The 13495-nt window shown below is 56.1% G+C and overlaps 2 protein-coding genes across 2 annotated transcripts in view; one reads left to right on the top strand and one right to left on the bottom strand.

Annotated features, from left to right (window-relative positions):
- Nucleotides 1–5046, bottom strand: part of LRRC3C (leucine rich repeat containing 3C) — a 9776-nt gene extending 4730 nt beyond the window's left edge. The window contains exon 1 of the mRNA XM_027666344.1: nucleotides 3959–5046. The gene's annotated coding sequence lies outside the window, so the exon portion shown is untranslated. The remainder of the gene's footprint in view (nucleotides 1–3958) is intronic.
- Nucleotides 3190–12903, top strand: ORMDL3 (ORMDL sphingolipid biosynthesis regulator 3). The gene is made up of 4 exons (XM_027666345.1): nucleotides 3190–3229; nucleotides 7244–7443; nucleotides 8609–8760; nucleotides 8893–12903. Exons 2-4 carry the CDS (start codon nucleotides 7270–7272, stop codon nucleotides 9026–9028), a joined length of 462 nt encoding a protein of 153 aa, XP_027522146.1. The 5' UTR covers nucleotides 3190–3229; nucleotides 7244–7269; the 3' UTR covers nucleotides 9029–12903.
- The last annotated feature ends 592 nt before the right edge of the window (nucleotides 12904–13495 follow it).

Below are 13495 nucleotides of genomic sequence, written 5' to 3'. Positions count from 1 at the left end.
CCGAGCACCCCCGGCCCCGCGCCCGGAGCCATCAGAGCTCCTCGCCCCGAGGGAGAGGAGCTGCCCGGGGTCTTCAGACTGGGAGGGGCGGGGAACACACCAGGGGACCCAGTGAGGAGCTGTCGGGACCCCCGAGCCCGGGGCAGCCGGTGTCAGAGGCTCTGGGGGTGCTTCACGCCTCCCTCCCTGTCGCGTCCCCCCAAACCTCAGTGGGAGACCCCTCGATCCCGACCGGCCCCCCCCGGCGCTCCGCGCCCCCCGGAGCTGCCCTCGCTGGCCCCCGGGACCTTCTCGCCCCCTCTCCAGCTCCTCGGAGGGAGAAAGACCCCCCCAGTCCCACCCCGACGGGGTCACCGTGCCCCCCCGCCCGGCACCGGCATCGCTTACTCGGGGAAACCCGACCTGCGGCGGCGGCACCGGGGGGGGCGGGAGCCGGGGGGGGCTGGAGAGAGTCCCCAGCCCAGCCCTGGACTGCCCGGGCCGAGGGTCGCTGGGCTGGGCCGGGGCTCGGGGTCCCACCGCCCCGGGGCACCGGCAGGGCCTGCTCAGGACCATGGAGAGCGGCCGCCGTTACCGGGCCCCGGGGCCGCCGGCCGGGACGCTGCTGCCCCGGCCCCGAGCACTGACGTTCTCCCGCTGCTCCGGGAGTATAAACCAGTTAGGAGGCGCCTGGCCTGGATCTCGGCTCAATTAGGGGAAGGGAACCTGACGGCGGCCAGACACGGCCGCGGGCAGATGGTCCCTGGAGCCCCCCGTGCTCCGCCGGGGCCATCGCGGGGGCTGCGACCCTGGAAGCGATCAGAAAACGTGTGGATGTGGCACCTGAGGACACAGGTTAGTGGTGAAGGTGACAGTGCCGGGTTAGTGGTTGGAATCGATCATCTTGGAGGTCGTTTTGATGATTCCATGACCCGAGCCAAACCCAACGCCGGAGCGGTGCTGGGCTCGCCGGGCAGGGCTGTCCCGGGACACGGCCGGACCCCGGCAGGCAGCAGCCGGCAGCCACAGTCGGTGCTCTCTGGCACTCCACTGGCATCTCCCCATTTCACTGGGGAGCAGAGCAGCCCCATGCTGCCCGTCACCATTCCCAGTGCCACCGGGAGCCGTGCACGGAGTAGGAGCCGTGCTGGGATGTGGCAGCGCAGTGCCAGCTCCAGTGTCACAGACACGGGGACGAGGGGACGGGCAGGAGCTCGGGGGGCTTGAGCTGGAACCCAAAGAGGGGGTGGGTGACTCCAGCTGCAGGTCAGACACGGGAGCAGGAGCAGCTCCAAAGGGGTCCCACATGGAGGATATGACACCCACCAGCCCAAACCCTGCAGTGCAGCACGACCCACACGGACCCTCCCCACCGCAGGATGGCTAAAAATAGCCAGAACCGGCTCCTCGCTGCCACCACGGAGCTAAATATAACCAGCATCGACCGGGCAGTGGGACCGGCAGCCGGGAGAGCGGGAGCTGAGCACGGCCCGGCACCGGGAGAGAGCGAGTGAGGCCTGGGAATCCACACGGGAGCAGCCCCCCGAGCACGGGGGGAACGCGGGTGCAGCTGCCGGTGAGCGGGTTGGGGCCGGATCCCCCGGGAACCCCCCGCCCCCGGTGCTGGCGTTCCCTGGGCAGTGGACGCGGTGTGGGGAGCCCGGGGAGCGGGTCCCCCCCGCGTTCGCACCGGCAGCGGCGGCTGCTGCATCGCGGAGAGGGATGAATATTTATGGGCGTTTAAAAATAGCTGCTGCATTGTGCTTCCCCCTCACGTGCGGAGCCAGCGGGGTGCGGGGAAGCTGCTAAATTAGATGTCACCGCGCAGGGAGCTGCTCAGTCAGGCAGGAGCGGGATAAAAATAGAGCCTGCTGTGCGTGCGTGGATCTCCTGCAAAGCAGGGCCGGATCCCGTGGGATCCCCCGCCTCCGCACACCGGCATCCCCACACCGTGCCCTGCCATGAGGACACCCCGGAGGAGCCGGGCAGGGACAGGGCTCCTCAGGGTGGCAGCCACACCACCCGTCAGTGGCCCTTCATCTGCTTTACCCGTGTGTGTGTGTCCCTCTGTGCCCAAAGGCCTCTGCAAACAGACACTGCCAAGCCCTGGCTCAGGGAAGTGACCCTGTGCCCTGCCAGCAGCGCGGTGCCAGCGTGTGACACCCTGGCAGTCCCGGCCCTGGCAGCTGGTAGGGTCTCCATGCCCTCGCCATGCCGAGAGCTGGATGTGCAGCTGGAGCCAAGGCCAGAAGGACACAGACAGGGGCAGGACGTGCAGCTCAGCTGGGACCCCCCAGGGAGGCCCAGGGGCACCCAGGGAACCCCGATCTCGCCGGGAACCCACTCGGGCCAACACCAAACCCACTGTGCCACGTGACTAGGGGGCTGGAAGTGTCTGTGCCAGGCCAGGGGGCTCTGAGTGGCACCGGCAGAGCCACATGTGCAGGGTAGGCAGCCACCACTGCCAGGGTTCAGCTCGGGGGCTCGGCCCGGGACCCCAGGGCAGCTCCGGGCAGGGAGTTTGCAGCCCACAGTGGCCACTGTGCTGGCAGAGCCAGTGGGCACACACGAGCCCTGCACAGATGGCTGCGGCCCCTGGGGGCCGTGCCAGCCCCACGCGACAAGCTCTGATGGTTGTGCAAACAAAAGCGTGGCCAGATGGTCTCCTCCCCGCGCTCCAGCGCTGGAATCCTGCGCTCGCTCCCAGCCCTGACCTTGGCCGGGTGTCCCGCAGCGCTGCCGGCCTGCACAGCACTGCTGCCGGGATTTTCATGGAGTCGTGGAATCAGAGTGGTTTGGGTGGGAAGGGACCTTAAAAAGCCCCCATTTGCACCCCCAGCCATGGGCAGGGACACCTTCCACTAGCCCAGGTTGCTCCAAGCCCCGTCCAACCTGGCCTTGGACACTCCCAGGGATGGGGCAGCCACAGCTGCTCCAGCGTGGCTGGGAGAAGCTGCTCCAGTGTCCCCCCCACCCTCCGTTTGAGGACGGCGGCCGGAGGGGTGTTTGCCCACCCTCCCCGGGCACCCAGCCGGGTCTGGGGCTCCACGTGCGGCGCTCCAGCCGCTTTCCCGGCGGTTCCCGCGGCGGCCCCGCCTCTGCCGGCGCTGCCGGACTACAGCTCCCGGCGTTCCGCGGCGGGGCGGGCCGAGGGGCCGCCGGGAGCGCACCGGGAGCGCAGCGGGAGAGCGGCGGAGCGAGCGCCGGCCCCGCCGAGCCGAGCCGAGCCGGGCCGGGCCGTGCGGGAGCGGTGAGTGCGGGCCGGGGACGGGCCGGGGGGCTCAGCCCTCCCTGCGTTCCGCGGGGGCCGAGCCCCGCGGCGGGGCCGGGGGGAAATGTCTCGCTTGGGCCCGGCCCGAGAGGAAAACACCCCAAAAGAGAGAAGCGGGTGCTGGGAGGGAGCTGGGACTCGGCGGGGTGGGAGTGGGGGGGTCCCCCAGGGCGGGGGTCGCGCTGTGCCACAGCCCGGCCCGGAACGGGTTCTGCCACAGCCCCCCGGGGCACCGGCCCGGCCCGGGGAAACGGGGAGGGAAGAGGAGTCCGGACCCGGAGGAGCCCAGCCTCGGCCTTCCCTGCGGGTCCAAGATTTCCCGTTAAATCCAGGAGAACAGGCTGACATGGGCAGAGCCCCCGCCCCCGGTCGGGGCGGCTCATCCCTGTCCGCGTCCCCGTGTCCCCCCCCGGGCTCTGCCAGCCCCGGGACCCCCAGGAGGGACCGGGCAGCGCTGGGGCTCAGACGAGTCCAACGCAGCTCCGGGGCGTTGTGTTTCCAGTCCCACCCAGCAGCCTTTTCCCAGCACAGCCCAGTTCACCAGTGCCCTCCACTCAAACTCCGATGCCATCAGCAAAGAAGGGTTTAAAGGATTTGTTTGGGAGATGAGGATTGCTGTTGCTGCTAGAGATCGGGATCTGATCCGTGGGATCATCACCACCAGCAACCTGGGAACACTGGGGAGATCAAGACCTGAGCCCTCTTTACCTCTCCAGCCCGGGTGAAGGTCCTGCAGTGGAGTGCTGGGATCAGAGCACGATCCTGCAATCCCTGGGGAAGAGTGACAGCCCTGCCAAGTTATAGGATCGCTTATTTAGAGTGGAAAGGGCCTTTAAGGTCATCAAGTCCAAGTGTTAAGCAAGGGGATAGGAACACATGGTGATCACGCTCCTCTGGGGGCAAAGGTGGGGAAGAAGCTGCACCTGGACAGGGAGTAGGACACGGGAAAGATGGAGCAGAGGGAGGGCTCGGCTCTGGCATCACACTGTGCCCTTTGCCACTGGCCACAGCTCTGACTTTTCCCCTCCTTGGATGGCCAGTGTCCAATGTCAGCACAGCCCTGACCTTCACCCTCCGTCTGGTGCAACAGTCAGGCTTTTCTGTCCCAAAAAAGAGTGGGAAAGCAGAGCCTGGCAGCAGCTGCTCCAGGAAGGAGGGGCTGGAGTCCCTCCCATGGGGGGCTGTGCCTTGTTTTCCTGCAGGTGAACAAATCCTGCTGTGGAAACAGAAAGCAAACATGGGATGAGGGTGGGGGTAGGGAGCTCTGGACAATGCCCTCAGCCCTCAGCCAGGCTTGTGCAATCTGAAATTTGGCAGAACTGGGGCAAGGGCTGCACAGCCCAGGGCAGAGCTGGGCTGGAAAGATCTGCAGGTGAAACATTTAAGATGGGGAAGGATAGAGTTTGGAGACACAGAATTACCCTCATGGAGCACTGAATGTTTGGCATCTCCTTATCTCCTGCAAGAATGAGTTAACCTCTCCTGTGTTCCAGCATTCCACCCCTGTATTCCTTAATTTTACAAGGAAGAGAAACTGAGGCAGGAGGACAGGAATTGCTTCACATGCAGCTTCCAAGTTGGGCCCTTCCCACCCCACTGTGGGTCTGCAGCTGCCCTCGTTTGCAGAAGGGACCAAGTCCAATTTGGTCCTTAGGTTTTGGAAGTTAGACTAGTGGTTGGAAATTCCACGGCACAGGCCACGTGCACCTCCGGCTTCAGGAGCTTCTGTGGCCTTGGATAAAGGCATCACTTTAGGAGAGGCTCCTGGAGAGGCTTCCTGGGCAACCAGAGAGGAATCTGAGGTTTTTAACCCTTGATGAAACTAGATTTTAAGGCCTCCATTGAGAGCACAGATCCTTTTCCATGGGCAGTCTCTTCCAGCATCCCTCCTCCTGCACCTCCATGTCACTCTGAGCCCCAGCCGTGTGGTTCCTCCTGCTGCACAGCTGGAATCCCACAGGCACAGCTGGAATCCCACAGGCACAGCTGGAGTCCCACAGGCACAGCTGGAATCCCACAGGCACAGCTCTTTGTGGAGAGTCGGACTGTTCCTCACGCCTCTCTCCAGCCTCCTCCAGACTAAACAAACCCGTTTCCTTCCAGCTGCCCTTGCAGGTCATGTTTTTCCTACACCTCTGCTCATTCTCTCTGCTCTCCCTGGATGCTCTCCAGCTCCTCCCAGGACTGGACAGTGTTCTCCCAACATCCAGGAGAACTGTTTCCCATGTCTGGCACTCAGCACTCCTGTTTACATGTTCCACAGGGTGTTTTGCTTTTCGTTGTTGTTGTAACAATCTGACTCTTTTTGACTCATTTCTGCTTCACCACAACCCCCAGTTTTCCTTCTGAGAGCCCTTGGGAATCGCAGCAGGTTCAGGCTGGAGCTGTTCCCCCTGCCAGGGGTGAAGTGCTGAGCTCTGGCTCCCAGTCTTGCTTCCAGACCACACTTTGGGCTGTTGTCAGGAAGATCCTCAGGCCAGTGATCCAGGAGATGGGCAACAAGGAAACGAGCACCCTGCAGAGCTGCAGCTTCTTCCCTAGAAACAAAATCCTTCCCCAGATATGAGCCCCCTGATAGAGGGAGGTGAGAATCTGCAGCAACGGCTGCCTGTGCAGTTGGAGGAGGTTTGGAAGTTCCATGGAGCATCCCAGGAGCTGTGGAGGGGAGGCTGGCTCCGAGCCCCAGCCCTGGGCAGGAGCGGGGCCTGCGCCAGCTCCTGAGACAAGCCAGGCCTGGTGCTCCAGGAGGGAGCTGGGAACAGCTGGCAGTGAGGAGAGTGTGATGTTGGAGCTGGCTCGGGCTCGCCCCTGGAGAGCTGGAGGGAACAGCAACACGGCTTCCAGCTGTGGGAACCAACAGCAGAGCCACGAGGCCAGACGGCAGGAAACGGCCCTCGCCGTGGGGTCCCGGATCCAAGGAGGACGAACCGGATCATCCCATCAAACTCCGCTTCCACGGGACACAGAGATGATTTTACACGAGAATTTCCCTGATCTCGGTGTGAAGACTTTCAGCTTTATAGTGGGTTTAGTTTGTGCTGTTCCCTGTAATCCCTGGAAACCAGTAAACCAGAGCTGTCCTGCTCCCAGCTGGCCTGGGAGCTGATGGATACCTGCTGCCACTGGCACTGTCAGTCCAAAAGCCCACTCAATACCTTCACTGTCTGTGGGACACCACTCCAAGGACTTGCTCCAAGAGGGTGACACTCTCTTGCTTCCTCTCCTTCCTGGCATTGTCCAGAAAACCATCTCTGTGCTCCTCCTACATGGCAGCTGTTCTTTCCAGGTAGGGGAAGAGCCACCTCCTCCACAGCTCTTCCTCCTGAAATATCCTCCCAAGGCACTTTGCCCTGTTATCTCTCCCTTTTTACATTCCTCAAGAAGAACCTCATTCCTTCCCTGGGGGGAAATTGTTTTGTTCCTCTTTTTTCCCTCTCTGTAAGACTTAAATCCAAAGGCAAAACAAGTGAGCCAGAGCAGGAGACCAGCAAACCTCCGGAGCTGTGCAGAACCCTGTTAATTTAGTTAAAATTTATTAGGAGATCTGTTGATACAGAGCCTTTCCTCAGCAGATACTGCGTTCCCTCCCCAAGTTTAAGGCCTGCTGGCTCCATAAACACTCAGGAAGCTTCCTGTGCCACGTGTTTCCATGATTAACACCATGACGAGGATTTAAAAGTGCTTAAAAGTATTGGTTTGAGTCTTGTCAGGCAAACGTGGGATTGAACCTCAACACCTTGGCTCCAGGAAAACATCTCAAATCACAAGTAGCTTCTGCCACAGACAGGCTTCCCACACATTATTCCCAAATCTGAACCACTCCCGGATTCGGCGACGTCAGCTCTGGGAACGGCAGTAGCGAGGGGCAGAGGAGTGAGCTGCCTTGGGATTTTTATAGCACACGGCAGATTTGGGGTTTTGCCTGACAACCAGCCACTGCTCGGCCGTGCCGAGCGCTTCGGGCCCGAGCTCTGACCTGGGTGTGTGTTGCAGGGGCTCCCGTGGGACACGAGGGCAGGATGAACGTGGGGACGGCGCACAGCGAGGTGAACCCCAACACCCGCGTCATGAACAGCCGCGGCATCTGGCTGTCCTACGTGCTGGGCATCGGGCTGCTGCACGTCGTGCTGCTCAGCATCCCCTTCTTCAGCGTCCCCGTGGTCTGGACCCTCACCAACATCATCCACAACCTGGTAAGGGGGGCGGCGCGGCCCAGGGCATGGGAAGCCTCTGGGGGAGCCTCTGAGCAACTCGCTGAGATCCCTGTTGGAACGGGTCCTTTGTGTTTCCAAAGGTGCTGGGGGAGTTGCTCAACCTGCAACCCTCAGCCTGCACCGGTGCCTCTGGGTCATGGATTTAAATCTAGCCCAGGTACAGGTGAGGCAGCAACACCTGGTGAGGCTGCTCCGAGGGGATTCATTTGCCTTCAGGGCAAGTCCTTCTTTGTGTCCCCAGAGGAGTCTGGGACAGGCCCCAGACACTGCCAAGGTGTCACTTGGGGTGGTAAAACCTGAATTGGCCTCGTCAGAGTTAAGGAAACAAGATTAAATCCAGGATGTTTTTCTGCTTAAAGTAAAAGGTTAGTCCAGGAACTGATTCCCTTCTCTAAGGATCAGGTCCCCAGACAGGTTCTCACAGGCACAGGGGACAAAACTCTTCACAGATGCAGCAGTTGATTCTATATCCTTAATTTTAAATAACATCTCTGCCTAGGAATATTCCAGAGACAAAAATGACACGGACTGGGAACCGTCATGCTAAAGTTATTCCTAGTGGGGGATAAAACCAACCCCAAACTGCCAAACTGGAGCTGCTCTGGTGATAAAACCTCCACATACCCCCAAACTGGAGCTGCTCAGCACTCGGCTCACGAGCGGCCGGCTCCTCATCCCCCTTCTCTGGCAGCTTTAGGTCCTGGGAACAAAAAGAGGAGTTTAAGTGCCAGGAGTGTCTGTCCCGAGGAGCTGTGATGTAGACAGACACTGTTTGTCTGTGGCTTGTGTTCCCCTGGTAATCGGGGGGTGACAGACCCTCTCCCAGCACGTTTTCCGGAGGTTTCTGCCGCGCCACGGCGGGCGGGTGCTAATCTCCGGATCCCAGAGATCCCAGGGCTGTAATCTTGTCACCACCTCCTTGGCTCACACCCAGGAGCCGAGGGAGAGGCCTCACGTGGAGCAGCCGAGCTGCCCCGGCCTTTCCCGACTCTCCTTCCCCTGCTTCCGTGGCCGCTCCCGGTTTTCCAGCAGCGCCACGTCCCTCTAGTGGAACGGCGCGGGGCTGCAAGCTCCCGAATGCGCTCCCCCGGCTGGGATTTTGGGATGCAGGGCCCCCGCGAGCCTCACGCTGTGTGTCCTGCAGAGCATGTACATCTTCCTGCACACCGTGAAGGGAACCCCCTTCGAGACCCCGGACCAGGGCAAGGCCCGGCTGCTCACGCACTGGGAGCAGATGGATTACGGAGTCCAGTTCACCGCCTCCCGCAAGTTCCTCACCATCATGCCCATCGTCCTGTGAGTATTCCCAGCTGGCCCAGCTGCCTCGTGTCCCAGTACCCACCGGTGTTCTGTCCTGGGACACAGGCACGCGGAATGCCACAGCTCAGTTTGCTTCTCTCTCTCTTTGTTCCCACCCTTCTTTTCCAGGTATTTTCTAACCAGCTTTTACACCAAGTACGACCGGATACACTTCATCATCAACACCATCTCCCTCATGAGCGTCCTGATCCCCAAACTGCCTCAGTTCCATGGAGTCCGGATCTTTGGGATCAACAAGTACTGAGCGGCGTGGCTGGAGCGGACGGCGGAGGAGCAGGGAAAGGGGGAATTCCTTCTCCCCAGCCCTGTTTCCTCTTCCCACGCAGACTGGGATGTGATTTCGGAGTGGCTGTTCAAAGGCAGATCCCAACAGACACATTCCGCATGCTGGATCCTCGTGCCCAATAAATCCAAACCAGCTCCAGAGTAGAGTTTAGTGCGGAGCAGGACACGCGACACCGGATTTCTCTTATCCCGGTGTCACCAGTAGATGCAAAACCACCGAGACTTGGAGGTACAACAAGGATGAATTCTGGGAAGAGTCTCATCTGTCCCAGACATGGAATGACAAGGACAGGGGTGAGGGGAAAAGCTTTTAGTGCTGGTACTATTGCTGTGGTAAATGCACTTTAAAATACCTTTCCCTTCCTGAAGCCGGGTGCTTTGAGCAGTACATGGGGGAAATCCAAAGGGATACAGCCAGACTTTCCCAGGACTGGATTGTTTTGGGGTCTGAGTTCCAGTTTTAGGCAGATCTGAACGACAGATTTTTATTCTGCAGTCTTTGACACCACTGAGAAGGGAAGTTCTTTTCCTAAAAACAGCACAGGAAGGAACAACCTGCAGTTTGACAAAGCTTCTGCTTTCCTACAGCACCATCCATGTGGTCCGGGGAAAAGGTGGATAGATCCCAAATCATGCTCATTATTTTCAGTTTATACCCAAATCTGTCCAGGTAACTCCTCTCCCCACTGCTGGTTTTTAAGCACAGGAGGGCTCGGGGGGCATTTGGATCAAGGGCTGGGGGTGGATGATTTAATGATTGACAACAAATGCCACCGAGCTCCTTGGGACATGGACATGGAGGGGTGTGGGAGAGGCTCACACTGGACAGGTACAGGCCCAACGAGGTGGAGGCCTGATTGCTCTAATCAAGCACACAGCCATCCTTGACTTTAATTGGAATTTTTCTCCTCAGTCCAGCTCCTTGGTTAAGTCCGTGTGACTGGGATTTGTCAGTTCTCCAGTTACTCATGGAGTCGAGGGAAGTGAGGGTTGGATTTCTTCTGGCTTACCTGGAAATCTGTCCCTCAGCTCCACACCCAAGGGCCACGTGAGGAGCAGCAGCAGCAGCAGATGAATTGACCAGCAGAGGGATTCAGTGGGTCACTGATAAGAGATTATTTCACAGAGGAACAAACTCAATCCTTTTCCCTCAAATTACCACCTCAGACAGGTTCAGATTTCCTGGCTGAGACAGCTTTTTCCTGTTCAAAATAATCCCATTTTCTTTTGGTTTATGTTCCAGGTGGAATATTTTCTCTCATACTTCCCCTGAAACCCCATGAAAACCTGTATTTCTGTTGTCTTAGTGCTTATATTGTCTCATCTTTCTGACAATGGGATAAAACCTTTTAAATCTGCTATTTTTGTTCCTGCAGTAGCAATTCCAGCTTTAGAGGCCGTGGTGGAGAGCGTTGAGTTGTTGGATGGTCTGAGCATAGGACATGGATTGGGGAATTTCAGGTTTGCACCTAAAATCTGTTACTCTGTGCATAATTTTAGGGAAGCTGCTTCACTTCTCTCTCTCAGACTTCCTATGGGACTGCTACGGGGCAGGGAAAACATTCAGTGTACCTCAGAGGGCTGCTGGAATGCAGGGAGAATCACTCCCTAATATGTTTGAAAAGTGGAAATATAAGTGAAAAGGATGTTTTCAAGAAGGTAGAAAGAGAAAAGAGTCTGGCTGGAGACCCCAGGGCGTTGACAGACATGAAATTTCCCTGATGGGGAGGTTAAACCTTAAATGTAACCCCCAGGACATAAGGACTGCTGCTTTAGTTAAGGTACTCTCTACCCTAATCGGCTCTTTAAGCTACTAGACAATGATAATTGTTATCAAAATAGAGATATTTCATCAATCAGCTTGGAAATGGCACAGGAATGAGCAGTATCCCTGCGGGAATGGCTGCTCTGGGGAGCAGGTCCTGGCAGGGTGGCTGAGGCTGTACCCAAAATACTGTGTGGTGCTGAACAGACCTGAGTGTCTGCCCAGGCACAGCTTCCATCTCCAGAGGGAAGAAAATGAATTGTTTTGGTAGAAAAAAAGGGGAGAAACAGCACTTTTTTTGGCAACAGAAAGAGTCTCTAGGTGCTTACAGACATGTCTCCTCACAGGCAGACATATGCTGGGTAGTTCTAAGCATATGCACATCACAGAGTGAAGGCAGGTTTGATAATTTTAGAATAATTGTAAATTGAAGGGATCAGCTTTTCTTGATGAGATAGAGCAATTCCCACAGCCTCCCTGAAGGCACTACAACAGCTGAGAGTCTGAGCACTCGTGCTGGTCACTGACACTAAGGACATCTGACTCTGTTTTGTTAAATTAAATATAACTGTGAACCAGAATTGGATTATAAACTTTGCAAACAAGCAGGTTTTAAAGCCTGAAGTCCAAAATTTATAATTAAGGTTTTGCCTAACAGCAGAAGTAAACTTTTCTGACTTCTCTGCTTCACACAAATGATTAAAAACAGCCTACCTAGGGGTTATGTGACAGTGACAGTCTTTACAACACAGGCATCATTTTTCCATGGAATAACTGCAGTTAACTTGGACTCAGTCCAATCAAGGGAAACATAAGTGGAAACAGGAAGAATATGGAAAGAAGCAAGTTGAAGAAAGATTTCTTCTTATATTGTGTTAAGTGTCTACATACAATTAATAAGTATTTGAACAATTACAAACCTGGCAGAATCTTCCTTAAGATCCCAGCTTAAGGGTAGGTGTCAGGATTAATCAAAAATAGAAAAGCAATAAGTTAATTGTAATTAAACCATATTGTTAGGGGTATCTGAGAGAGTCTGAAGTGAAAGGACAGCATGGGCAGGCTGAGGAGTTGTCAGACGTGTCCTTAGAGGTGACAGATCAGGGATGAAGTCATATTTTAGGTGGAGAACCCAAACATGAGCAGAACTCCTTTTAAAGTGGAGTTTTCCCCAGGTACCTGTGTGGAGGAGATAAGTGACCATTGCTGATTTTAAATGGGATTCTGATCACATTTAAGTGGGATTCTGATCTGATAGATTTTCATATGAAACTTGTCCTGTATCATAAGCAGGACAAATCTTACCTGGAGAGATCAAGGTGGGCTCCACCCTGTGATGGAGGAACAATTCCTGGTGAGCAGGTACTTCAACAGCTTTTCCTTTTGGTTCTGCAATGAAAGAGAAAAGCTTTTGAAAGCCTGGGACCCTTCTCAGGAACTGGCAGCAGCCTTGCACTGGGCCAAGCCTCCTAAGCCACTGTCAGCACCACGCACGTATCCACAGGGTACAGCGGTCCCTGCTCCAGGACAGTGGGAAAACCAGCAAGTTTTTCCAGCCTGATGCTCCTGAATTAGGGATCCTGTCTTGGGATTCATCTAACAGAGCTACCAGGGTGGCAAACAGTGCAAACCTTCGCAGGAAAAAGCCTTTAAAATAAACAAGATTTAGGGCTACTTCATTCCCGAGTACTTTTATTTTTGAATTTTGGGTTGTTTTTAGAAGCTCGGTACTGGCCCTCGAGGAGGGGACAGCAGTGGGTTAACACATTAATATTCCTCATTGTAACTTATGTTGCTTTATCATTGCCTATAATAGCTCTTAAGCATGCGAGTGTTGGTGTATCTGTATCCTCCCTGGATCAGTTTAATGAGCTGAATTAATTGGGAGGTTTTTTTAAAGGAATGTTCTGTACAAAGTTTTAGGGTTTTTTTTCCCAGTAGCCCTTCTTTTTGCTGTGGATACAGGAGTCTCAAGTAGAGAACTTTCTAAAATAAAGTGTGAATATTTTTATTACTCCTTTGTACAGTGTTCTAAGAGAGACTAATAAAGTTAAGTATTCAGGTAAAAACTTGTGTTTTGAGTTTTGGAATTTTCACATGGATGGGTTTTGCTGTTAAACAGGAATGGCAAATGAATCATGGAATGGTTTGGGTTGGAAGGGACCTGAAAGATCATCCAGTTCCACCCCCTGCCATGGGCAGGGACACCTTCCACTAGCCCAGGTTGCTCCAAGCCCCATCCAACCTGCCCTTGGACAGTTCCAGGGATGGAATTACAACTTCTATACCTGTAGAAGTTTGAGTTACACACAGCCCCTTTAAGAGACCCTGCTCAATCACTCAGACCTTTCAGAGGAAGAGTTACGCAATGGCTACTGTGTGAAAACAAAACATTAGTGAGGAGGAAATTCATCCAGGGATCTCACATCTGGGAGTGACTCAGGATAAGCTGCAGTGACCAGCAAGGGATCCTCGTGCACGGACTGGATCTAATGGTGCTTCTGCCCCAGGGGTTGCTTCAGGGAGACCCCTGTAAGCAAGGTAAGGGAAATTACTTTACTCTTTGGGTTTGTGCTGCTTCCTGTGCTAACTCACAGCTCCCTCTCCCTCAGAGAGCTTCCGGCCCTCTGAGCAGAAGGGAAGCCAGAGATCTCCTCCCCA

Source organism: Corapipo altera, unplaced genomic scaffold, assembly GCF_003945725.1.
Source record: "Corapipo altera isolate COAL_440 unplaced genomic scaffold, ASM394572v1 200, whole genome shotgun sequence".
NCBI lineage: Eukaryota > Metazoa > Chordata > Aves > Passeriformes > Pipridae > Corapipo > Corapipo altera.
Note: the sequence above shows the minus strand (reverse complement) of the source record. Positions and strands in the feature narration are given on the sequence as shown.